Source organism: Lynx canadensis, chromosome A3 (assembly GCF_007474595.2).
Source record: "Lynx canadensis isolate LIC74 chromosome A3, mLynCan4.pri.v2, whole genome shotgun sequence".
Classification (NCBI taxonomy): domain Eukaryota; kingdom Metazoa; phylum Chordata; class Mammalia; order Carnivora; family Felidae; genus Lynx; species Lynx canadensis.
Genome location: NC_044305.1, coordinates 102,702,998 through 102,727,047, shown reverse-complemented (window position 1 = coordinate 102,727,047; position 24,050 = coordinate 102,702,998). Strand labels below are relative to the sequence as shown.

At 41.6% G+C, this 24,050-nt stretch overlaps 1 protein-coding gene across 3 annotated transcripts in view; it reads left to right on the top strand.

The window, feature by feature from the left end:
- The window catches only part of TMEM87B (transmembrane protein 87B), a 50,109-nt gene that overhangs the window by 10,697 nt on the left and 15,362 nt on the right, over positions 1-24,050 (top strand). For 2 of the 3 annotated variants that reach the window (XM_030311138.1, XM_030311139.1), the window contains exons 4-13: positions 1,251-1,388; positions 2,587-2,640; positions 4,231-4,321; positions 5,713-5,774; positions 6,010-6,193; positions 10,363-10,462; positions 14,565-14,658; positions 16,240-16,311; positions 22,169-22,277; positions 22,365-22,423. In XM_030311138.1, coding sequence (XP_030166998.1) covers positions 1,251-1,388; positions 2,587-2,640; positions 4,231-4,321; positions 5,713-5,774; positions 6,010-6,193; positions 10,363-10,462; positions 14,565-14,658; positions 16,240-16,311; positions 22,169-22,277; positions 22,365-22,423 — 963 coding nt within the window. Of the gene's footprint in view, positions 1-1,250; positions 1,389-2,586; positions 2,641-4,230; positions 4,322-5,712; positions 5,775-6,009; positions 6,194-10,362; positions 10,463-14,564; positions 14,659-16,239; positions 16,312-20,196; positions 20,269-22,168; positions 22,278-22,364; positions 22,424-24,050 lie in introns of all 3 variants that reach the window. The other variant, XM_030311140.1, reaches the window with a different exon arrangement.

The following is a 24,050-nucleotide window of genomic DNA, read 5'->3' as shown; positions in this document are numbered from 1 at the left end:
TTAACAATAACTTGTAAAGAAGTACTTTTGTACTTGTGTGTGAATATCCTGATTTTTCATCAGTTCTTGTCTGAACATCCTTTGACTCTTGCCTGATGTATCAGCTATTGCTCTGATAATTGCTTAGTGGTGATTTTCTAATTCCATATTTCCTTCTGCTTTGTTAACATTCTTCCATGAAGATGAGCCTGTTCTTTTCCTCTTGTCTTACCTGTCAGTCAGTCACCTGAGCAGTCATCAGCATGGACTCATTGAATTTTACTTTGTTAGATGGGTTATAATCTGTTACTATTTTGTATTTATTTGGCTCAAACTGTTTCCTACTGGCCAGTCGAAGCCAACTTAACCTTTTATTGATGACTAGAAGCTGCCATTAGGAGCCTGGTTTTATTCATCTGTCTTTGGTTTATCTTTCCTTATTGTTAATTTTTTTTTAACGTTTATTTATTTTTGAGACAGAGAGAGACAGAGCATGAATGGGGGAGGGGCAGAGAGAGAGGGAGACACAGAATCAGAAGCAGGCTCCAGGCTCTGAGCCATCAGCCCAGAGCCCGACGCAGGGCTCAAACTCACGGACCGCGAGATCATGACCTGAGCTGAAGTCGGAGGTTTAACCGACTGAGCCACCCAGGCGCCCCTATCTTTCCTTATTGTTAAATGCTGCTTTTCTTTGTAAAATCTTTTTATACATGGGATAAAATGAAAGTAGCCTCAGGACAAAATATTTTTTATTTCTCCGTGAACCATCTCCTGCGATAATACCGTATCACCTTTCTTCCTGTAAGATTATGCTTGCATTATGTGTTACTGTATCTGAGCATATTGGAATGGCTAACATGTCATGATAACTTCATCATACTTAAAATTATATTTAAAACATTTTTCTTGGGACGCCTAAGTGGCACAGTCGGTTAAGCATCTGACTTTGGCTCAGGTCATGATCTCATAGTTCGTGAGTTTGAGCCTCGCGTGGGGCTCTGTGCTGACAGCTCCGAGTCTAGAGCCTGTTTCAGATTCTGTGTCTCCCTCTCTCTCTCTCTGCCCCTCCCCCACCCTCCCCCATCTCTCTCTCAAAAATAAACATTAAAAAAACACTTAAAAATGTTTTTCTTTTCAGTATTTTGTTCTGCGTGTTTTTAAGTGCTCCAAACTGAATAAATCTTTGATATCATTTAGATGTTAAGTTTTACTTATCTTCCTGAGTAAGAAGCGTGGAAACAAATTATAACCCAGAATTTTGCCTTGAGTAGGAGGAGCTATCACAAAAACATGAACCTAGCGTTGATGAAGACTTTTGTGGTCATTATTTCAAGAACGTTGAATGTTGGACAACAAAATATGAAAACGTAAATTGCAACAGTGACTTACAGGTGTTTCCCTCATTGAATGTGAGTATGTGTGTTGTCATGTCAAAGTAGAATTTACTGTACTCCCACTGAATACAAGTAGTAACTTACATTCTATTCTGTCAACATTTTGATAAAAGAAAGGTGCTTAATTAGTTATTTTTAGGTTAAGTTCTTTTGAATGTGTGGTAGTAGGTAATAAGTAAGGTACTGGCACCGTTGTTCCATTTCTTTGTACCCCTTTGCAGCAACACTCTTGAAAAAGAGCCCTTTTGTCTTCCTATCCTGATCTGTTGTCAGTTCATCTGTCACTCTCTCTTGTTTCCACTCCAGTCCTACCTTTGCCCCCATTACTCCATCAGAACAGCTAGTCAAGGTTTCCAGTGACCTCCATGTGAGATCTGGTGGTCTCTTAGTCTTACCAAAGGTCTGCCAGCCTTCTTGACTTATCACACTTAACCTACTTGAACACTGTCCCCTCCCTTATGCACTTACTTCCCTCCCTGTCTGGAATATTAGATCCCAAAATGTTGATAGCACTCATCCATGAGTTGTGAGGCTGTGGGTCATTTTATCTTATTTTTGTTCTGTAAATTCTGAAATGAAAATATATCTTTGGTAAAAATAGTAAAGGGTTCTTAAAATGTGTATTGAGGTGTGATAAATGTAAAGTGTACATATCAGAAGTGGATGGCTTGATGAATTTTCAGAACCTGAACACACCAGTATAGGCCCAGATCAAGTACAGAATATTTTAGCACCTAGACTCCCCTTTTAGTTCCTAATACCTTCCCCACCAAAGGTAGCCACTATCTTGATTTAAAAAATAATTTTTCAATGGGGCGCCTGGGTGGCTCAGTTGGTTGAGCGTCTGACTTCGGCTCAGGTCATGAACTTGAGGTTCATGAATTTTGAGCCCCATGTTGGGCTCTGTGCTGACAGTTCAGAGCCTGGAGTCTGTTTCAGATTCTGTGTCTCCCTCTCCCTCTGTTCCTCCCCCCACTTGCATCTGACTCTCTGTCTCTCAAAAATAAATAGATTAAAAAAACTTTTTTTAAAATTTTTTTCAAAAGCAGGATTTTGTTACTCATGTTTGGGCTACAAAGAGATGTGTTCTCTGGTGTTTAGCTTTCAAATCTTTACTTTTCTCATAACATATTTTTTTCTTGATTGTTAAGACAGCTTTTCCCCCATAGAAATGCAGCAATATAAAATGGAATTATGTTATTTGTTTTTCCAGAATAAGGAACTAATTACAAATATCAGAAATGTTTCCAACCAGGAAGGATCTACAGTAAGTCATTTTATTTGTCTTTAAATCAAATGTATACAAGTTCTAGTAAGCCTGAAAAGAATAGATACTTGGACGGTGATATACAGTAGGATTATTAGAAGTGGGGAAGAAAAAAAGAAGCGTTATATCAAATAGTATATTTTTGTGTGTGTCTATATGAATTTTGTGTGTATTTGTTTCTGTCTTTGTTTAAAAATTCCTTTTAGGTTGTAACTTAAGGTTAACTTCTTTGCAGCCTTTTTTCAAATGCCTAGCATAGCAATGGGCTGGTCTGGATCATCACTGAGGATGGAAATAAATAGATAGAGTCCATGAGTGTAGCACCGGGGAGGAGAGAATTTGGTATTTGGGGGAATTCTGAAAGTCACAAGACCAAGAGGTGGGGAGGGTTGGAAGCAGCTGTGTGTAGGGACTGAAGACAGGTTTAGGAGAGCTTACTTTGCTTTTATCTTGTCATCCTTCGTGTTTCCAGCTTTGCACAGGCTGTGTCTCAGGTGGAGGAGTAGGAAATGAAAGGGAAAGATAGGAAGTCTTCTGGAAGGATGTATGTGAAAAGTTTGATTCAGTTATGTGGGGGCATTGTGGCGTTCACAGGCATTACAATGAGCAGTGTCCTTTCCCGGCAGGACTGCTAGTAACATAGATCTTAATAAGTAATTGAACCTATGTACCAAATCTGTGCAGTCTCTCTAACAATGTTATCTGACTTCTAACTCCCCCAGTTCAGTTCAAAACCACACCCATTTAAAAACTGAATGCTTGAGGGGCGCCTGGGTGGCTCAGTCAGTTGAGCCTCCGACTTCAGCTCAGGTCACAATCTCAACGGTTCATGAGTTCAAGCCCCGCATCAGGCTCTGTGCTGATGGCTCAGAGTCTGGAGCCTGCTTTGGATTCTGTGTCTCCCTGTCTCTCTGACCCTCCCCCACTTGCACTCTGTCTCTCAAAAATAAATAAATGTAATAAAAATTAAAAACTGAATGCTTGATATTAGGATAAAATGTGGGAAGGGTAATATTAGGAAAAAATATTTGAATGGTAATATTAAGTAAAACGTAGAATGGTAACATTCAGGGGAAATTCTTTAGAAATACTGAAAGTAGAAAAATTGAAGAGTAGAAAAAGCTAAACTCTTCCATTGTTTTGGTTCTGAGAGGCCCATGGTGAGAAAACAGTGAGGGAAATCCTTCCAGTGTCCACTGTCCCTCCACTACCTACCATTTTTTTTCATTGTTTCAAAAGACTGAAAAGTGGGGCACCTGGGCAGCTCAGTCAGTTAAGCAACCGACTCTTGGTTTTTGGTCCAGGTCATGATCTCACGGTTTGTGAGTTTGAGCCCCATGTTGGGCTCTGTGCTGACAGCAAGGAGCCTGCTTAGGATTCTCTCTCTACCTGCCCCCCTCTGCCCCTCCCCTGCTCATTTTCTCTCTCTCTCTCTCAAAATAAATAAACTTAAAAAAAATTTAAAACAGTGAAAAGTAACTCAATTCAGTTACTAAAAGTTGTTTTAAAATGTGAACAATTGTTTAACTATATTTTCTACAGCAGTTTTTTAAAACAACATAAAGGATATATATTTTTTTCCTGTTTCAGGATGTGATAGCCAGAACACAGAGAGATGGGTTTCATATATTTATTGTTTCTGTGAAAACGGACAAAACAGATGCAAGATGGAATTTGAATGGTATATTTAAACTGCATGCATGTTTGCTGTCTGCTTTTACTGTATTCTGTGTTTTTGTCATTGACCCAAATCTACATTTTTTTGGTTAAAATACATCATTGCAAAACAAATCTCTGTGAATCACAAAAACAAACGACCTATTTATCTGGGGGACTTAAAACTTTTTGCTTATCTTACTATTATATGTTTTAATGGATTGGAAATTTAAAATTAAGATAAATTTTTAAAATTTCAAACTCCAGTGGGATATAATAAAATTCTTTATCCTTTCAGATTAAAAAAAAAATTCCTAATATAGAGATGGCTAGGCAACATTTTAATTGTATTTGAAGTAGATTATATTCTATATCAGGAAAATGGCCATCACCAGGCGTTTAAAATTCTCATTTTAAAGCATCTGTCTGTAGCTTAGGAGTAGAAGTAGCCTGTCTGGCAATGATAGCTTCTGTGGTCTGTGAGCTCTGCCCACTCCCCACCCCCAATGCAAGAGTGGGCTTACAATAAGCAATCTTCAAGGGAGCGAATGCTTTCACAGATCGTAGAATTGCTTCGGCTGTCATTTTGCAGAATAGCGTCTGTTGGACCAGTGGTAGCCAAACAGCATGTGACGATCCTGCTCTGATTCACCCACTGGGAACACAGGTGTGAAGCCAGGCTTTGCCTTTGAGAATTGCCCAGTCCAGCGGGGAGGCAGAAAGTACTGAGGGGACATAGGCGTTGCTTCAGAGGAGGCACAGAACTGGTGTACTACAGGGGAAGCTGGTGGAGGTGGGTGCTCTGGACAAGTGGGCCGTGGGGCTTCCTCCCACAGATGACATAGTGGGCCAGATAAGAGCCAAATAAGAGAGCTGCCACCTGGACTTGTGTGTCCCCCCACAACCCCCGGCTTCCCAGGTATTGCGTCTTTTCCCCTGATAGCAGCAGGCAGTTTTAAGGCCCTACTAGTTAGTAACAGAAGCAGTTACTGAGCTCTGCAAGTCTTGTACTTTATCTGGCACTCTGTTTATTATTGTCACCTTGGACAATGACCCAAACTAGATGCTTGAATTCAGTAATTTATCCCAAGTTACAGTAAGGAAGACAAAGTCCTCAGTGAGGTCAGCAACTCAACATGGGGCCAACCTAAGGCCGGTACTGCTTTACTGTCTGCATAAGATCAGATTTGGCCCAGGTTTTACAACAGCATGTATACAAGTAAAGGTATCTTGGTAAGATTACATGTTAATGACTGGTAATTAGCCAATACATTGTGTGTCTTAGGTAAAAATGCAGATTTGTCGGCTTGGTGTGTGTTCTTGGAACCTTCTGGGAAATGAGCTTACGTTTAAAAATATAAGAAAAGACTGATTGGTAATTTAATTCTTTGATGTCTTTATCTCCATCTTCACCAGTTTCTCTTTCTATGATCGGGCCTCATGGATATATTTCCGCATCAGATTGGCCACTAATGATTGTGAGTATTTCTCATCATTTTTTCCTTTTTTAAAAATGAATTTTATATCCTAATTGGAAAATCTAACAACTTAAAGAGCTCAGTGGTGGTATCCCTTAGTAGCTAATACTTTGGTATACCCTCTGTTTTTGGCTAGAGTGACAGGGAAATAAAAGACTGGATACTTGAATGAAGAAATGTCCATTTTCAAGCGATCATAAGCCTTAACTGACTAAAATTGCTCTTCTTCCTACAGTTTTACATGGTGATGTGTATCGTTTATATTTTATATGGCGTACTGTGGCTGATGTGGTCTGCCTGTTACTGGAAAGATATATTAAGAATTCAGTTCTGGATTGCAGCTGTTATTTTCCTGGGAATGCTTGAAAAAGCAGTTTTTTATACCGAATATCAAAACATCAGCAGCACTGGGCTATCAAGTAAGCTGTGACTCTCTCCATAAATACGATATGATCCAAGAGGCCCCTAGCATTTGTGAGCAGAGCTGCGGGAGGCCTCCTTTGTACAGTGATTTGGGAACACTTGTGTTATAGATGAAGACGACAAGAGCCAAGATGAGAACGTGAGAGTAGGACTCTGATCTAGGCTAGTGTCTGTATTGTCCTCATTTTCCATTTCCCTTCTTTCCCTCACTTTCCTCCTGGGGAAAAGAAAACTCCCACTTCAGTGATTGGATTAAATCAATAAAAGTTCCAGAGGGGGGCACTTTAGGTGCTACTGATCCTTTTAACATATTTCTCAGTCATTTTCCCATACTCTTCCTACTCCTTTCTCCTCCACAAGAGAAAAGAAGGAAAATCTGACCCCACGCAGTAAAATCAGTAGTTCTGGGATGGATGTGCCTGCAGCCTTCTTGTGTTCTGTCTCTTCGTTCTCACACAGAACTTCATGTGACCAGTGGAGGCCCCTCACGGTTTACACAGGGAAGTGTGTGAATCAGAAAGGGCAGGAAGGCGGGCATCCTCAGATGTGTGCCCCAGGTTTCTAGAAGGTGGAATGCAAAAAGGCCAGAGAGGTAAAGGTACAATCCCATCACCCAGCCTTTGAAAAGGGAGGTAGCTCCAAAGGGATGAAAGCACTCAGGAGTGATCAGTTCTGAGTGATCAGCTAAAATGATCTTTGTGCAGATTTTTATAGGGTGTGATTATGTCAGCTATTTATTTTTATAATACTCCAGAAAAAAAGAAGAGTGAGTTGGAATGTAGATGAAACAGATTTGCCCTAATGTTGATAATTATTGAAGCTGAGTATTGGGCACATGGGAGTTCACTATACTGCTTTTTCTGTGTTGGGGAATGTTTGTAATTTCCCAAAATAAAAGGGTAGGTACAAAAGAAGAAAGAAAAGACAAACATTCAAGGAGGCACATTAGAGGTATTATTATTCTATAAGAGGTTTTAGTGGTGTGTGTGTGTGTGTGTGTGCGCGTGCGCGCGTGCATGCGTGCACGTGTGTGCTCTAAATAAAATAATGAAGGAGGGGTGAGGCTGCTGCTCCTGGCTGGAGAGTAAAGCATTCTTGAATGTGAAATAAAGCAGTTCAGCTCCTTTGCTCTGAGTGGTGATCCTCTCTTGTCTAGGGAGCATTGAGGGTGGCTTGAACTTCAGTGGGGAGCCGCAGAAGCTCTTGCCATCCTCACGGACTTCAAGCCCTGTGTCTGAGATGACACGAGAAGGGCTTGGGAGAGAAGCCCCAGGCCGCTGTCAGCGTCTTTGAGGAGTCCTGTGAGAGGGACAGGTGTCGGACGACATGGCTGTTGCTCTTTCTGATTTTCCCAAGTGGGAATTCTGTAACCCAGGCTGTCTTGCTTAGCACTGATCCTGCAGGGACAGGAAACAGTGATTGTTAGGACCCAACACGGGGACCTTAAGAATAGGTCATACCAGATTGACTTCTTTTGTGCTTCTAAACTTAGTATACCTGGACTTCTTCAAGGTATTTGACAACTTAGATTTCTTGTGGACAAGATGGAGAAATGTGCACTGAAAACTGGCTGTGCAGCCATATCTAAAGAGCCCGTGCACATAAGCACCCATCAGTCTTGTCAGTATAGAGCTGTGTCGTCCAGTGTGGTGGCCATAAACCACATCTGGCTGTTTAAATTAAGTGAAGTTGGCAGTTTATTTCCTCAGTTGTACTAGCTGCATTTCACATGCTCAGTAGCCACATGTGACCATTGATTACTGTATTGGACAGCATGGATGTAGAACATCTCCATCATCCTGGAAACTTCTGTTGGACAGCACCGGAGCAGTGGTTCTCATCCCTGGCTGCACATAAGTGTCCCTTGAAGAACTTTCAAGCAATACCAGTGCCAGAGATTCTGGTTGAAGTAGGCCTAAGAATTGGTTCTGTTGAGAGGCTTCCCATATGATTCTAGTATGCATCTAGGATTGAGAACCACTGGGTTAGAAGGGGGTTTTGAATGACACCTGTCTCACAGGTTTTAGACCTTGTGGCTGGTTTATCCTAAATGTTATACCTAACATTTATTGCAGGCCTGTGCATATGTAGAGAGCATTCACTAAAATTCTGTGGATGATGTGAGGCTGGTGGAGTTGTTCATACTGGGGGTATAGAGAATAATTTTAGATGGACCCTTCTCACGTGAAGGTACTTGAAGGGGTACAGACAGATTTGATATCCCAAATGGAAAGGTAAAACCTAATAGGTAAGACCTTGAACTTGGGGTTCAAGTATAAATTGAAAAAATATAAATGGGAAACTTTTCTAAAGGATTTAAAGGTTGAAGCTGATGAATCAGCTCAACACAGACAGTTATAGGCAGTTGTGCCTCCCACTAGCTCCTACAGCGTTAGGTTACAGCAGGAGGGCTAGCAGTCAAGACATTGAGAAGGTCCACCTGCCAGGAAGGTTGTATTCACTTTATTCCAAGAGGGAAGTAGTCCAGACTGAGCAGCTCATGAAGGGATTTGAAAACACGCTACCCTTAAACATTTGTTATCCTAAACCTCTTCACATTCTGCATCCGCTCTTGGGGAGTTCATCCATTGTTTTCTTCTTAAAGCTCAACTTCCTGGCCAGATGTCTGTCCTGAGCTGCAGATCTAGTAACTAGTCACCTGCCAAACATCTTCTGAATGCCTTGCATTCATCTCTGTAGGGCATAAAAGAAACTCACCTTTCCCACCCTTGTACTTTTGACTCACTTTAGTCCCAACCTAATGCTCCTGCAGGTATTCCTGTTGGTGGATGGCCCTGCCACTTGACCTTGGTGCCATCCTTTTTGCCACCCTCTTCCTCTCCCTCTAGTTCCACATCTGTCTACAAGGCATTTGATGAGGTCTCTTGTGATTTCTTGTGGACAAGTTGGAAAATTGTGAGCTGAAAACAAGACTAATTAGGTGGATTCACTACTTGTTTCTGTATATCTTTCTGGTTCTCTCCATCTTCCCTGCCAGCACTGTGCTCTTATCGTCTCTTACCTGGATTTCTGGAATGACTTCCCGAGCATTTTCCTTGCTGGTAGTCTCGTTCCTCTCCAAGCCATTAAGTAGAGCAATCTTGATAAAATCAAGCTGTCCGTTTTATTCCAAGAGTCAGCAAACTTCTTGTGCAAAGGCCATATGGTAAATATTTTTGGCTTTACAGGCCATATGGTCTCTGTTGCTGCTACTCAACTCTGCCATTATAGCACAAAAGCAGCCACAGTCAACACGTCAACAAATGGGCGTGGCTCTCTTCCAATGAAGCTTTATTTACAAAGACAGATGTAGGGCCAAATTTGACCTGTGGGCTATAGTTTACCAATTCCTTTTTTACTCCCTTGTTTACAGTCATTGACTTCCCACTGCCCTTCACATAAAAGCCAGATTCATAACATGGCCTAACCACCCTGCGTGATTGTCCCTGCCTCTATCACCAGCCTCTTTTTTTGATATCCCCCATTACACTCTCTGCTACAGATACACTGAACTTTGATTTCTTGCAAAGTATTTTACTTTTCATCTTTTCTCCTCCATGCCTTTTCATGTGCCATTTATTTTGCTTTTCTCTTATTCCCCCCAAATGTTTAACTTTTACTAGGCCTTCAAATCCTGACTTAGATGTTGCTTCCTCTGCGAAGCTTTTCTGAACCCACTTGCACCTCCCTCAAGTGTGGATTCAGTTGGCTTCTTAATAGTCCTGGGAGATGCTGTGTTGCCTCTAGCACTCACCACACTGAGTTCTGTGTATTTACTTGTCCTCACCAGAGTAGCAGCTTCATGAGGGCAGGGATCATGGTGTCTCTTTTCCTATTGTAGCCACACAGTAGGAGCATAAATAAATGATCAAGGCATCCTGGAGAAAAGAAAATTCTAGAGGACCTTATTGTTTTCACATATTTGCAAGACAGAAAGTTCTTTATAACCTCAAGGAGAAGAACAAGAACAGAGGGAAGCTGGGGGAGATTTTAGATTGATACAAGACTGAGGTTTTCAAACATCAGTTGGATTAGATGACCTTTAAAGCAAATAAGGCTAATTCGTCTGGAGTCAGAATGTACTTAATACACAGTACATCTTTAGAATCTTGGTGGCAGGCCTCGAGATGTACACAGAATGAATTCTTTTCTTTCTTCCCCTCAGCCCAAGGTTTATTGATATTTGCGGAGTTGATATCTGCGGTTAAGAGGACATTGGCTCGCCTCCTTGTGATCATTGTGAGCTTGGGCTACGGCATTGTGAAGTAAGTATTGGCGTGTTGGAAAGATACCGAGCTTCCAGTCTTGTAACTCCTTCCACTACATTATGAGCTCTGTGAAACTGGACACTTCTTAGTACTGTGATACAAGCCCCGTGGGGAAATACCAGTGAGGACGTGTTTTCACGGGTCCTCCATGTACTGGCCACTTGACACTGTCCTCAAATAAAGATCTTGAATTTGAAGTCCAGTGTGGCTTTTCATAGTTAGATGAAGAAGTAATCAACTTTAAGGATAATGGAAAATTTTTAACGATTCTTAAAGTTTAAACCATTTTCTATTTCCTAGACACATGGTTCTGCTTTTACGATTGCACTCAAATATTGTAAAAGAGAGAGAGGATTAAGCACCAGGTCAGCAGGATTTCGGACTGAAACCTGGCTGTCCACTGAGGACCCTACTTCTTCCAGGCCCCCTCAGGCTGCCGATCTTTTCTCTCCCATGCTTGTGAGTCACTGCAAATGAACATGGAACAGCTTGTCCTCTTTATCCTTATCGCCTTTTTAAAAACTCTCTAATTCCCAGAAGCTCAAGCTTTTAGCCTGGATCACCTGCTATATCTTCTTACTACAGTCACCTTTTAAGTTCCAGACTTCTCCCTTCATCCCTTAACTCATGGAGTACTTGCTCCCTGACTTTCTCGACACTGCGTGTGTCAGAATTCCCAGTGATTTCAGTTTCTTTGTGGGCGATCCTGTAAGTAACCTGAACTCACCCCCTCACCTGCACTGCTCTTACCTGTCCCCTCACCTCAGTTGCTGATTCCCACTGCTATTTTCTAGACTTTATTGTCATGTATAACTGTACCCTCTTTACAACTGCAAATTTAAGCAATCCACTTTTCCACTGTCACCTTCTCTGTTTCCTGTTTACTTTTCCTAACACATCAGCCCACTTCATTCTTTGACCTTAGTATAGCCTCTGGCCTTTTGATCCTGCTACCTTCCATTGATCCTTCAGGGTGCTGAACATACGCCCATGCCCACAGCCACGCCATGTGCACCTGAAGCCCTCCGCCTTTCTCTTGGCCAGCCTCCCTTGACAAATCCAGCTTTCCATCTGCTTCAGGCTCCTACTGCAGAAGCAGAATCTGCCTGAGAAGAACACCCAACCATACTGCAGGCTCGTGTCGCTTCATGACCCGGAACTTTTAAGTGCGTCCTTAGTGTCCCTGGTAGTTCTTCTAGATCCCCTTGCCAGTCTCTGGCCCCTTTCCCACTGTGCAGAAGACTGTTATGACTGTTCTCTCCCCTCCAGCCTCAGATTCCCTACTCGTATCTGTCTTACCTGATCTTGGTTCTTTTCTCATTGAGGAAATAGAAGCCATCAGAAGGGAATCCCAATGCCTTCCTGCCCCCAAATCTGTACCATTCCTCCCATATCTGAACCATGTGCAGCGTTCTCCTCCTCTTGAAGGAAAGGTACATGGTTTAGTCCTTTCCCTGCTCCTGGGCTCCGGATCCTGTTACCTGTCATCTGCTAAAGAAGCTATTCCAGCAGCTGCTTCTGTTTGCTCCGGTCTCATCAGTTTTCCTCTGGTGGGTCACTGCCATCAGCATGCTGTTATTTCTGTCATCTTCAGGAACAACCCTCACTTGGTCCCAGCCGACGCTGTCCTCTGCTGCTCCTTCATTCCCTCACCCCTGTGCAGCATTATTTCTCAGATGCGTGCTCTGTACTTGCCACTCCAACGTCCTCATTTTCTCCTGATCGCACACAAGGAAGTTTTCCTTCCATTCCTCCCTTGAGACTGCTCTTGTCAATTACCTTGACCTCTGGTTGCCAGAACCACATGGCCTTGCTCAGCCTTTGTGCAGGGGCCCTGGCTGCTCCTTCCTAGCCTCCCCTGCTGGGCCCTCTTTGTCTTCCTGAGCTCCAGCATTGAAGCACCCCAGACCTCTGCTCACGCGACTCATATCCCTGGGGCGCACTCATCTAGTTTTTTGGCTCTAATGTCAGGACACATCCAGAGTGAACCTACCCCTCCCTTCCACAGCTACCACCCTGGGCCCGACCGCCATCTTCTCTCCCTAGATAACTTCAGTACCCTCCTAACTGGTTTCCCGGCATCTGCCCTGGTCTCCTGTCAGTCTTTTCAGACACAGCAGAGGCCAAGATGATCCTTTTAAAGTTTATTTTTATTTATTTGGAGAGAGAGATAGAGAGCAAGCGGGGGAGTGGCAGAGAGAGAGGGAGAGAGAATCCTAAGCCGGCTCCAGGCTGTCAGCGCAGAGCCCGACACAGGCCTTGAGCTCATGAACTGTGAGATCGTGACCTGAGCGGAAATCAAGAGTCGGACGCTTAACCGACGGAGCCACCCACGTGCCCCAAGATGATCCTTTTTATTTTTATTTTATTTTTTATTTTTTTTAAGATGATCCTTTTTAAATGTAACTCCTATCTCATTACTCTTCTGCTCGTCTCACTCAAAAAAACCCATTCCCTTTTTGTTTTTTCACATGGCCGACCGCACCTGCCACTCTCCCTTTTGAACACTCTGCTCCATCCTGCAGGCTTTCTTGCTGATTGCTCTTCCTTAAACGCAGCAGACACTTCCTCACTGTGCAGTAAATGCCTCTGTCCATAAGCATCTTGCCTGAGACCCCAGGAGTGGTTTGCTTCCTCACTCTCTTTTTTCTGCTCACCGTCCTCTCCCAGAGAGGCTGGCACTGTCAGGATTCCCGATGTGGTGCACACCTTCCATCACTCTGACCCTCACCCCATTTATAGCTCCAGTTGACACAGATGTTAGGATTTATTGTCTCGTTCCCCCACTTGAATGTGACTTCCATAGAGTAGGAGCTTTGCCTGCAGGTGTCCTGTTTTCTTAAGGCCCAGTGTAGTCCCTGGCACACAGTAGGCACTCGGCAAATACACACTGAATGTACACACATATGCTTGGGAGCTTGAGATTGTTGTAGTTAGCAAGGTTTTGGCCAAGACACCTTTTTTCCATTGGGTATTTATTGAGATTCCTTCTCAAATGCTTTTTGGGGGTTTTTCTTTTGGGGGGGGGGTTGTTTGTTTCTTTGTTTTTGGCCCTGTATAGTAGCCAGAACACAGAATCCCCATGTGGAATCTTGGGCCTCCCTTTTCTAGTTATGCACTTCAGAGCACTCGTACTTCTGGCCGTTGGAGGGTTCCAGTTAGCTGGCTGTAAGGAGTCAGAATTTTGATGAACTAAATTAGATACAGTCTTAAATATAAGCTATGGATATTAGTTTAATTTTCAGTTGGATTTTATCTTAAAGTGACTGCATGAAGTATTTTTCCAAAATCAGGGGTTTTTTTTCTTCTTCTAATTACTCCAGTAAGAGTGGTTTTGAGCTAAAATGTCTGTGCGATACGATTTGCAAATTTCATGAAGTTTCAGTTCTGTTTTCAAATTACTCATTGCCAAAATCACTGTCTTTGCATTTTCCCAAGTCATCTATATCTTTAGAGAATCAAAAATGTTATTTGAGTTCTTTTCCATGTAAAGAATGGAAACTGAAATGTCTTAGCACTCTTGTTTGGGCCACTGAGTGAAGAAAGGGGGTAGACTTCGATCTCCTCATACTCCTGTTCTTTTTCTACCCAAGTCAGAAAACTAGTGGATTATCTCTAATAAAATGTATCCCAGAACAGTTTCTAATTGCCGTTAATGACAGAATTAAGTTACTGTTTCTGTCAGTGACACAAGTAGGCCCGGACCCTCCTAGGCGTCACCAGTCTAACTGTTCCGCTCTGTGGAGTGAGCACCTGCACTCTGTCCCTTGGGGGGCTTGCATTTCAGCAGCAGAATCCTCTGGCACCTGTGTGGCCTCAGCATGTTGCTCCATGGGCATCTGTACCGCTTCAAGTCCTGGAGGAGACCCATTTTTTCTGAGGCTGTTTCTGCCTTGTTCCCTCCTGGGAAATACGCTGTTTCCTAAAACTGAGCAGAGGCAGGGGCAGGGCAGGCTGATTTGATTAGATAATGACTTCTCTCATATTGGAAAATTGGGCCAGTTATTGTATTCGGATGCATTTTACTTACCCATGCTTTTCCTTTTTTTTTTTTTTTTTTTTTTTTTTTTTTTTTTCTTTTTCCTCTTCTTCATTCCAGGCCTCGTTTAGGAACAGTCATGCACCGGGTGGTTGGACTGGGGATTCTTTACTTTATCTTCGCAGCTGTTGAAGGCGTGATGAGAGTTATTGGGGTAAAAACCACATAATTCCACTTCTATCCCTTTTTATTGTTGCTGTGAAATATGATTTAACTTTATATCTCCTGAGATGAATTTTTAAAGATAGGAAATGTATGAAAAAGGCCCAATTTGAGCTTTTTTTCCCCCTATGGAATATTTCCCTTTTTAAATAACTTCCTGAATGTAGTAAAAGAACTTCTTAAAATATGATCAATTATGAAGGAAAATATGATCGATTATGAAGGCACCATTTGATGTCATCCCAGAATGACATCCCCAGAATGTTCCATCCCAAAAACATTCGTGGTTATTCTTTATACAGAACATTTGTCTTTGTTATCATGCAGTCTGAACACGTTCATTTCTTCCTTAACCCTTGGTTTTAAACACGTGGAAGTGAACAGAATTAACCATACCCTTCACACATGCTGATATTACATCTCATCATGCTTGAGTCTCATTTGGTTATAACTGTTCTCTGACTCTTGTGGAGTCAGTGTTTGGGGATTCAACAGTCTCCACTCTTGGAAGACCCACAAGAAGGTAGTGTCCAGGGGGAAATGACTCAGGCGATGTGGGCGGCAATGCTTTACTCTCTAAGAAGAGGCAGAACATTTACATCTGGGAAGACCCCTCGATTTCTGGCTCTCAGTTTTCCTTAATAATACGGTTGACGACTGAGTGACTAAGCAGCTTATTATAGTTTACTCGATTCAAAGAACCTAGTAATTTTTACCCAGAATGTCTTTTGGATTGGATGTGTGAATCAGATCACTGGGCACAGAGTGAATGATCTTGTGTTGCCACGTAAGTTTGCTTCACATATTTTGATCTGAGCCTTACAGCAGGACATTTGTCCAGTAATGTTAAAAGCCTCATTCTTCTATTATCTTCGAAACATCTGCGTTCTGTATTAGACACACTTGCTCTTTTCATCTCTGACTCTCTGAAAGATACATTTATTTTTACTTTTACATAATAGCGAAGTACTGTGCATTTATATATATAATTTACAGGAGCTAGTCTTTGCTAGAAAGAGAAAAGATAAATATCCCGCATGTAGACATAGTATAAACATTGTTTTTCTTTAAGGTTTTACATAGACAACATCTTAGATATAACTTTTAAATATGATTTTCTGTCAACTTGTGATGAAAGTGTCTAATTTATGGTTTATTTTTACTCTTCCACAGTTCCTTTTCTTTGTTTTGTTTTGTTTTTTCATGTCCCTTCACAGATAGTAAGAAAGATCAGGAGTCCCATTTCATTAGTAGCCCTGGCTGTAGGTTGGTGTGGAGAGGGGAGAGATTGGAATGGTTTATCTCAGTGGAGCTGGAGACATGATATGTTTTATTTGCCATTGCGTAGTACAGTTTTACATTATCTTTGAATAGGTGGATGGCAGACTAACACCTGTTGCTGCCAAAACAAAAATTTCCAAGTGCATAGACACAATTTTGTTAGGAATAAAATTTTTCTGTGGCTTTTGTAAAATGATGAAATGAGCTAAATTGTTTTTCTTTATCACGTAATAATTTCTATAATGGAATGAAACTTTTACATTCAGATTTTTCCCCGTTTTTTATCTTCCAGGGTTCTAACCATTTAGCTGTCATTTTTGGTGACATTATTTTGGCAGTTATTGACTCCATTTTTGTATGGTTCATATCCTTTACTATGTCCTAAAGTAGTTTGTTGTGTCATTAAAATCAAGTTACTTTTAGTACTGTTCCGTTATAATAGAAGGAACTATAGTTAGGCATTATTATTTTTAACCTCAATACAGGAATTTAGTTGAAGGTGAAAAAGTAACAATTCCCCAAACAAACAATATCTTTCTTTTTCTATTAGTTCAGCAAACTTAAGTGCTCAATATGTGCCCCATACTGAGGAGACAGAAGAAAAAGGTATTGTTCCTGTGTTACTCTGGTAGGGAAGAAAAATACATAACTAGGAACAATAGAATGATACTAATTGCCATTGTAAAGAGGTGCTATGCAAATAGAGAAGAGAGAAAGCAATTCTAGTGCAAAACTCAAGACTTCACAGAGATGGTGACATTAAATTGAGACTGGGAGAACAGATAGAGGCTAACCAGGAAAAGAAGTGGGGAAGACGCATTCTGGGAATATTGAGGGGAATAAATAGTTGGAAGCGTGAAAATACAGGGACCGTGGTAGAATGTCCCAGAGTAGTTTGCCTATAAGGTATACATGTGTGGGAGAATCGTGGAAGGTGGGGCCAGAGGGAAAGGTAGAATGATGTGCTCAAGAGTCTAAAGTTCCTTCTTCAGGCGAGAGGAGACAGGAATCAAAGCCGTGCCGGCAAATACCATGATGAAATCTGTATTAGAAAGAACTCGAAAATAATAATTAAAAGTGACCCGGAAGAGACACCTGGCTGGCTCAGTTGGAAGAATGTGAGACTCTTGATCTTGGGGTGGTGAGTTTGAGCCCCGTGTTGGGTGTAGAGATTACTTAAAAACAAAATCTTTAAAAATTAAAAAAAAAAAAAAATGACCTGAAAAAGGAGGGTCTAGAGTATTGAGACAGGAAGTCTAGTAAAGAGTCGTTTGTAGCGGTCCAACAAAAAGATGGTAAGGGTTAGAAACAGGGCAGAGGGAATGGGAAGGAGACTCCAGATAACAGACTGAGTAGGAATGGGTGGGAAAAGAAGGGCAAGAGGTCAAGAGAAGTCTTGCATATCTCATTTGGGTGGCTAGGGCAGTTTTGCCACCCCACGGCCGTGAACCTAGGGAAGGGACCATCTTGGTGAAGTTTGAACTGACTTGGGCCATTCATGTTAAGTAGAGAGTTGGAAAGCCCAGCCTGGGTTTGTCAGAGGAATTGGAACTGGTGATGAAAGTTGGAGGTCATCTTCACATGAGACAAGGTTGTAGCCTGCAGAAGTGACCCAAGAACACGTAGACGAGTGAGAGAGGAGAGGACCAGGAGGGCGCCTAGTGGAGTGGAAACGTGCATGGAACACCAGCGTGGAAGGAGGCAGAGGAACCCAGAAATTGTCCTGGGGTGAAGACTGGGCGAGCTTGGGTAAGGTAGGGTGGTCCACAGGGGCCAGTACTACAGAGAGATGAGCTGCCAAGGTGTACCTGACTTAGGTCATTCCAGAGGTCACAGCGGGACAGCAGGAGAGCAGGTTCAGTGAAGCCGATGGGGCAGAAGCTACACTGTAGCAGCAGGAGAACTTTTTAGTGGCAAGGGGAGCCATCCTGGAGAACCCTCCTCACTGCTTCAGTGACTCCAGTAGAGTCTGGGAAATTCCATTCTCTTTAACTCCAAAGCAGAACCCTCTACTACACATTCTTGGAAATGGGAGGAATCCTAAAGAAAGCGTGAGCTGGGCAGAGCAGAGGGCAGTGCTGTGTGTATCCCAGAATATGACCTTTATGTTTCTTCTGCATTTATATCCTCTATGAAGCTCTTTTCTATAGATGGATTTGTTTTTTACCAAGTTTTGTTTTTGTGTTTCCACTGTCTTCAATACTTGTCTTTTTTACCTTTTCATGTTAAATGTTCTTTCATTTCCTTGTAATTTCTTTCCATTTTCTCATATTTGTCTCTCACAGGAAGGCCAGAGGGCTTGAGTTTGCCTGTGTTCCTCCTCTGCAGAGATCCCCCCTTTCTGTAGATGGGCAAACATGCATAGTGCTGCTAACTGCCTTTTCTGAGTCTCCCATGGGTGTTTTCTTCTCAATCCAGTCTGTCTGCCCCTTAAACTCCCTGTTTGCGAATTTTAGTATGCTTCCAAGTTAAAAACAAAACAAAACAAAAAAAAACCTTTGACTGTACTCTCCTTACTCTCTAAAGCAGCGGGTCTCAGCCTCCTTTGGGTGCCGGGATCAGAGAGGCCTTTGAAAATTGAATGAAAGCTGCCAAGCCTCTTGTCACAAGATTCATACACTCCATGGATGTTTTGCCTGCGTTAGGGCATTTAAAAACCTAAATTATATCAATGGATCCTCTAGTGTCTAAGGGGTGTCTCGTTAAGAAATAATACCTGATTTAAAGAGTTGTTTCTCACCGAACTTGCTTAAAAATCTGCTGTACTTCTGTTCAAAGCTACTAGTTTGGAATCCAAGTTTGTTGAAAGAATTTATAGTTAAATTTTATAGTTATCTTTTCAGAGAGTGCTATAAATCTTACTGTAGTGTCATTTTTATGTTTTCCACATGAAAACACATTTAACGACATTCAGCTATTAAGAAGGTGAAACACCTTGCTCAGTCCTGCCCAGGAACAGTGCCCTAACTATAAGTACTCCTCCCCAAGGGCTGTGCTTCCTTCTCGGCTACACTGCAGCTGCATTGCTTGTTGGGATGCTCACCTGACTTGAGGACAAGGGGTGGGCAGTGTAGACATACCTGGCACTGGGATCAGCAGAATTGCAGTGAAGATGAACCTAGCTTTTGGTCTCAGATCTTCTATTCTGTCATTTGTGCATTTAGAAAGTGAGCTTCAGATGTCTGCTGAATTTGGAATTGTCTTGTCTCCAAAATTGGATACGCTTGGAGCCTTTCATTAGTTAAGGAGTATGCTCTTCAATTAATTGAGCTGTGGACGCTGCATTTTAAAAAATCTGTATTATCTTTTTTCCTGGTAATTTACAAGATATGTATTTCAAAGATTTCTTGTTCTTAACCAACCATCCACAAAGTAGTTCACTAGGAAAAACAGTAATGCAACTTGGCAGAAAATTCCAAAGACAAGCAGCTCTAACAACCAAATTCCATCTGGATGTGAATGAGGGTAATTTATCACCTTTATGGACAGCATTGGCTTTGGTCCATTTTCAACACAATAATGAGCCAAATTGGAGTGGGGAGATAAGGAAAACAACGCAAAAGACTTAGTTTGCTTAATGATTAATATTTTTAATAAAGATGTTTGTGATAAAAGTCATGAAGAAATTCAGAAATTAAAATTATCTTGGTTAGTGTTTCATGGTGAGAGAAAGGACACTTAGTATCCATTTCAGCTTGAACCTGAATTTCCTATTTGCTTTTAGATGACTATTTGGCAGTTTTCTTGACGGAAGTGAAAAATCTGCATTTTCTGTACCGACAGAGAATACATTTCTTTTTAAAATTTTTTTTTAATGTTTATTCACTTTTGAGAGAGCACAAGTGGAGGTGGGACAGAGAGAGGAGGAGACACAGAATCTGAAGCAGGCCCCAGGCGCTGAGCTGTCAGCACAGAGCCTGAAGTGGGGCTTGAACTCATGAACTGTGATATCGTGACCTGAGCCGAAGTCCCACTGTTAACCCACTAAGCCACCCCAGCGTCCCAGGAGAGCAGATTTCCTAAATGATTACAAATGGCAGGCAAAAGAAGCAGATCTACATACATCACAGAATTGAGTGCTTGCATAATGACCCCGTTTCCTGTGCTTGGATGAACTTAACATAGCTATCCCCTGAGAATCTGATTCTAAAGTAAAATAGCTTGAAAAATTGAAAGCCATAGCTTTTCTCTTGAAGCCCTCTTCCGCTTTTTTTTATGCTTGTTTTAATTTTGTGCTGTTTTGCTGCAGGCAAATGACTCTGATCTTGTGCTTCTGGCCAGCCTCCCTCTCTCTCTCCTTGACTCTGGCTTGTGCTGGTGGATATCCTTTTCCTACCGCAGAGCACGTCCGCCTTCCCGTTGCTTCTAACTCCACGATAACCGGGCCTGTTTGCTTTCGTAACCACTTTCCTTTAATGGGAGAAATGATTTAAGCTTTGCCGAAATTTAAGTGTCTTGGTAAGTGGGGGTTTAAGCAGTTTTGAATTTGCTTTCGATCTTTTTATTCCTGGGCTTCGAAGAAGTACTTTAGAATTATTAAATGAGACCAGCTTGCTCACATAGAAAATTCATTTTATTCAGGAATTTTTTTTTTTTTCAACGTTTATTTATTTTTGGGACAGAGAGAGACAGAGCATGAACGGGGGAGGGGCAGAGAGAGAGGGAGACACAGAATCGGAAACAGGCTCCAGGCTCCGAGCCATCAGCCCAGAGCCTAACGCGGGGCTCGAACTCACGGGCCGCGCGAGATCGTGACCTGGCTGAAGTCGGACGCTTAACCGACTGCGCCACCCAGGCGCCCCTTATTCAGGAATTTTTAAAAAAGAATTTTTCTTGATAATGTTTAATGAATACAGCATATTTGCATTTTTGTAAATTCTAACCATAGCCTTCATTCGTTGAATTGCGTTATTTTAGAAATGGATCTTCTTGTGACTACTCCTTGGTCATTTAGGAAGATTGAGTCGCAGTTTTGAGTACTACACTGAAGTTTCTGACTAATGAAGAACTGGGAATTTAAAATAGGCAAAAATACAAAACGTGCCACTTCCATTCTTGGGCTTCGCTCTGTAGTTTTCAGCATACGGTTCATAAAAACAAAGCTTGGTGGTGTGCTCCAGAGGAAGCACCTTCCTCTTACGAAGAGAGAGCTGCCGCGGAGCTCAGTGGAGAAGCCTCTTTTTACTTCTCCCTACTTGTCAGTGTTGAGCTTCACCTGATCCCTGTACTCCTGGAAGACGGCCACGGTTAACAAAACCCCCACCCTTTCGTGTTAGGGAAAAGCCTTACTACAAAGCACCTCCTTTCTCCATAGGACTCACCTGAGACTCCCAGATGCCCCCTTGTCACCCATGACCAGGCCAGGCACAGACCTCCTGACCAGTCTGGGCAGAACGCCAGCCTGGACCAGACGAAGCGGTCTCCCTCCCCAGGGCCCTGAGCTTTCGTCCACCGCAGCCCTCCTCGGTGGCCTCTTCTGAGAATCTGCACACCTCAGGGAAAGTCTTTCCCCGATCAGCTGACCAGTCACGCCACCCACTTCCCCACACCGGCTTTCCAGTCTTGTTTACCTCTCCCCACAAAGGCAAAGCCCTGTCCAGCCTGACCTGTGGGACTCTTGCAGATCTTAGACTTGGAACATTCTCCCCATTGCAGTGAGCCTCCTCTGCTTGTCTCAGTAATCTTTTGAATGAAGTCTCCCCAGACTTAAGTCCAGATTTATTTGACATTTAAATTTTTTAATTTATAAATGGAATTGATAGATGACCTAATATGGTCATTCAGAGGATAAAACAAGAGGAGACTAGAAAGAACAAAATAAGAAAGAAACAGAGACAAAAGCACAAGCCAAAGGGCATGTCATAATGTGATCTGTAAGAGTATCTGGCCTAAGGGGGACTTCTTTCCTGCATATACCGGTCTTTCCTGTTCTGGGAGCTTGGCCTTGAAGGAGAACATCACAGGACTTCTTGCTTATTGTCTTCCTCAAAGTTTGTTTAGTTCAGACAATGGTAAATTGTAAAGCAAAATCTGTGATAAAATCAGTATCATGATCATACAGTATTGGCTAAAGTAATATTTTCTGTGTTTTTATTAGCTTTAAATTATAGGAACTATATTTAGCAGTACTAATTTTAGAAATGTAGTAGAGGATTATTATTTTGGTTTTTATTTTAACTGCTTGTTACTGTTTAAAATGGTTTTCCTTAACTTTTTTTCACATATTTATAAGTTTGGCCCAAACTATGAAGACTCTAAGGCTAAGAAAGAACACGGTGAAATTTTCTTTATACAGGCACTTTACAAATACTCTGATCTTTGCCGTACTGGGTAAGCTATTTGATTTTTCTTGTTATAATAAATTATTTCAGTTTTGCGTGTTCCTTCAAAGGTGACTTTTTTTTTGGTGTGTTTCAGCTTCTGTAGTATTTATGGTGTGGACGACTAAGACATTTAGAATTGCAAAATGTCAATCCGTAAGTATAATCTTCCTATTTAAACAGTTTTCATTTCTAATTATACTATTTTGGGTAATTTTGAGTACTTTAGTTTGTGTTTGTAAATAAAGGTAACTTTAGTGGAAATTGTCAGTTTAGTTTTTTTTTTTCTTTTTTAATTTTCTTTTTAATTTTTTTTAATTTACATCCAAATTAGTTAGCATAGAGTGCAACAATGATTTCAGGAGTAGATTCCTTAGTGCCCCTTCCCCATTTAGCCCATCCCCCCTCCCACACTCCCTCCAGGAACCCTCTGTTTGTTCTCCATATTTGAGTCTCTTCTGTTTTATCCCCCTCTCTGTTTTTATATTATTTTTGTTTCCCTTCCCTTATATTCATCTGTTTTGTCTCTTAAAGTCCTCATATGAGTGAAGTCATATGATTTTTGTCTTTCTCTGACTGACTAATTTCACTTAGTATAATACCCTCCGGTTCCATCCACGTAGTTGCAAATGGCAAGATTTCATTCTTTTTGATTGCTGAGTAATACTCCATTGTATGTATATGTGTGTGTATATATATATATATATATATATATATATATATATATATATATACACCACATCTTCTTTATCCATTCATCCATCGATGGACATTTGGGCTGTTTCCATACTTTGGCTATTGTCGATAGTGCTGCTTATAAACATGGGGGTGCAACGTGTCCCTTCGAAACAGTGCACCTGTATCCCTTGGATAAATACCTACTAGTGCAATTGCTGGGTCATAGGGTAGTTCTATTTTTAGTTTTTTGAGGACCCTCCATATTGTTTTCCAGAGTGGCTGCACCAGCTTGCATTCCCATTTTGTCAATTTAGTTTTAATTATTTTACTAGAATTATGTGAACTTTTGCTTCCTTTAAATGAATCTGGAAAAGTTCCTCCTAAATCCACTTTTCCAGTTATGCTCTTTTCTCAACTTCCCTTCATATATACTGTATATATTTTTAAATGTTTATTTATTTTGAAAGCGAGAGATTATGCAAGCATGAGCAGGGAAGGAGCAGACAAAGGGGGAGAGAGAAAATTGTAAGCAGGCTCTGCACTGTCAGCACAGCCTGACGCGGGGCTCGATCCCACAAACCGTGAGATCATGACCTGAGCCAAAATCAAGACTCAGACACTTAACAGACTGAGCCACTCAGCCACCCCCCCTTTATATATGTTGAAAAATAATTATCTTCCTTGTAATTTCAGGTAGCAGGAAATCTTTTTTGTCTTGCATACCATGAAATTGGGTTATTTTGTATCTAAATGGGACTGTAAACCTTGAGTCTGACAGGTTTCTAGGATGGTATTATGAATATTCAGGAGGTACTTTGGGTGGGTTCTGTAGGCAGAAATACATTTCTTAGACTTAAAAAATTTTAAAGGCCCTCTTGGGAGCTTCTTGATCTAGAGCTAGTCTCGATGTTCTAAACAAACAATTACAAACAACCCTCTGAATATCCTGGACTTCTGCCTCAGGGATAATTTAGTGAGAGAAGAAACTGAACTTTCTGGAATTTCTTTTTTCTCCTCCCCTTACCTTAGTGTTTTCACTTGAGAGTTCTAAGTTTATCTTTGGGATTTTTGTTTTTGTTTTCTAAATCTTTCTGTTGACCCGAAG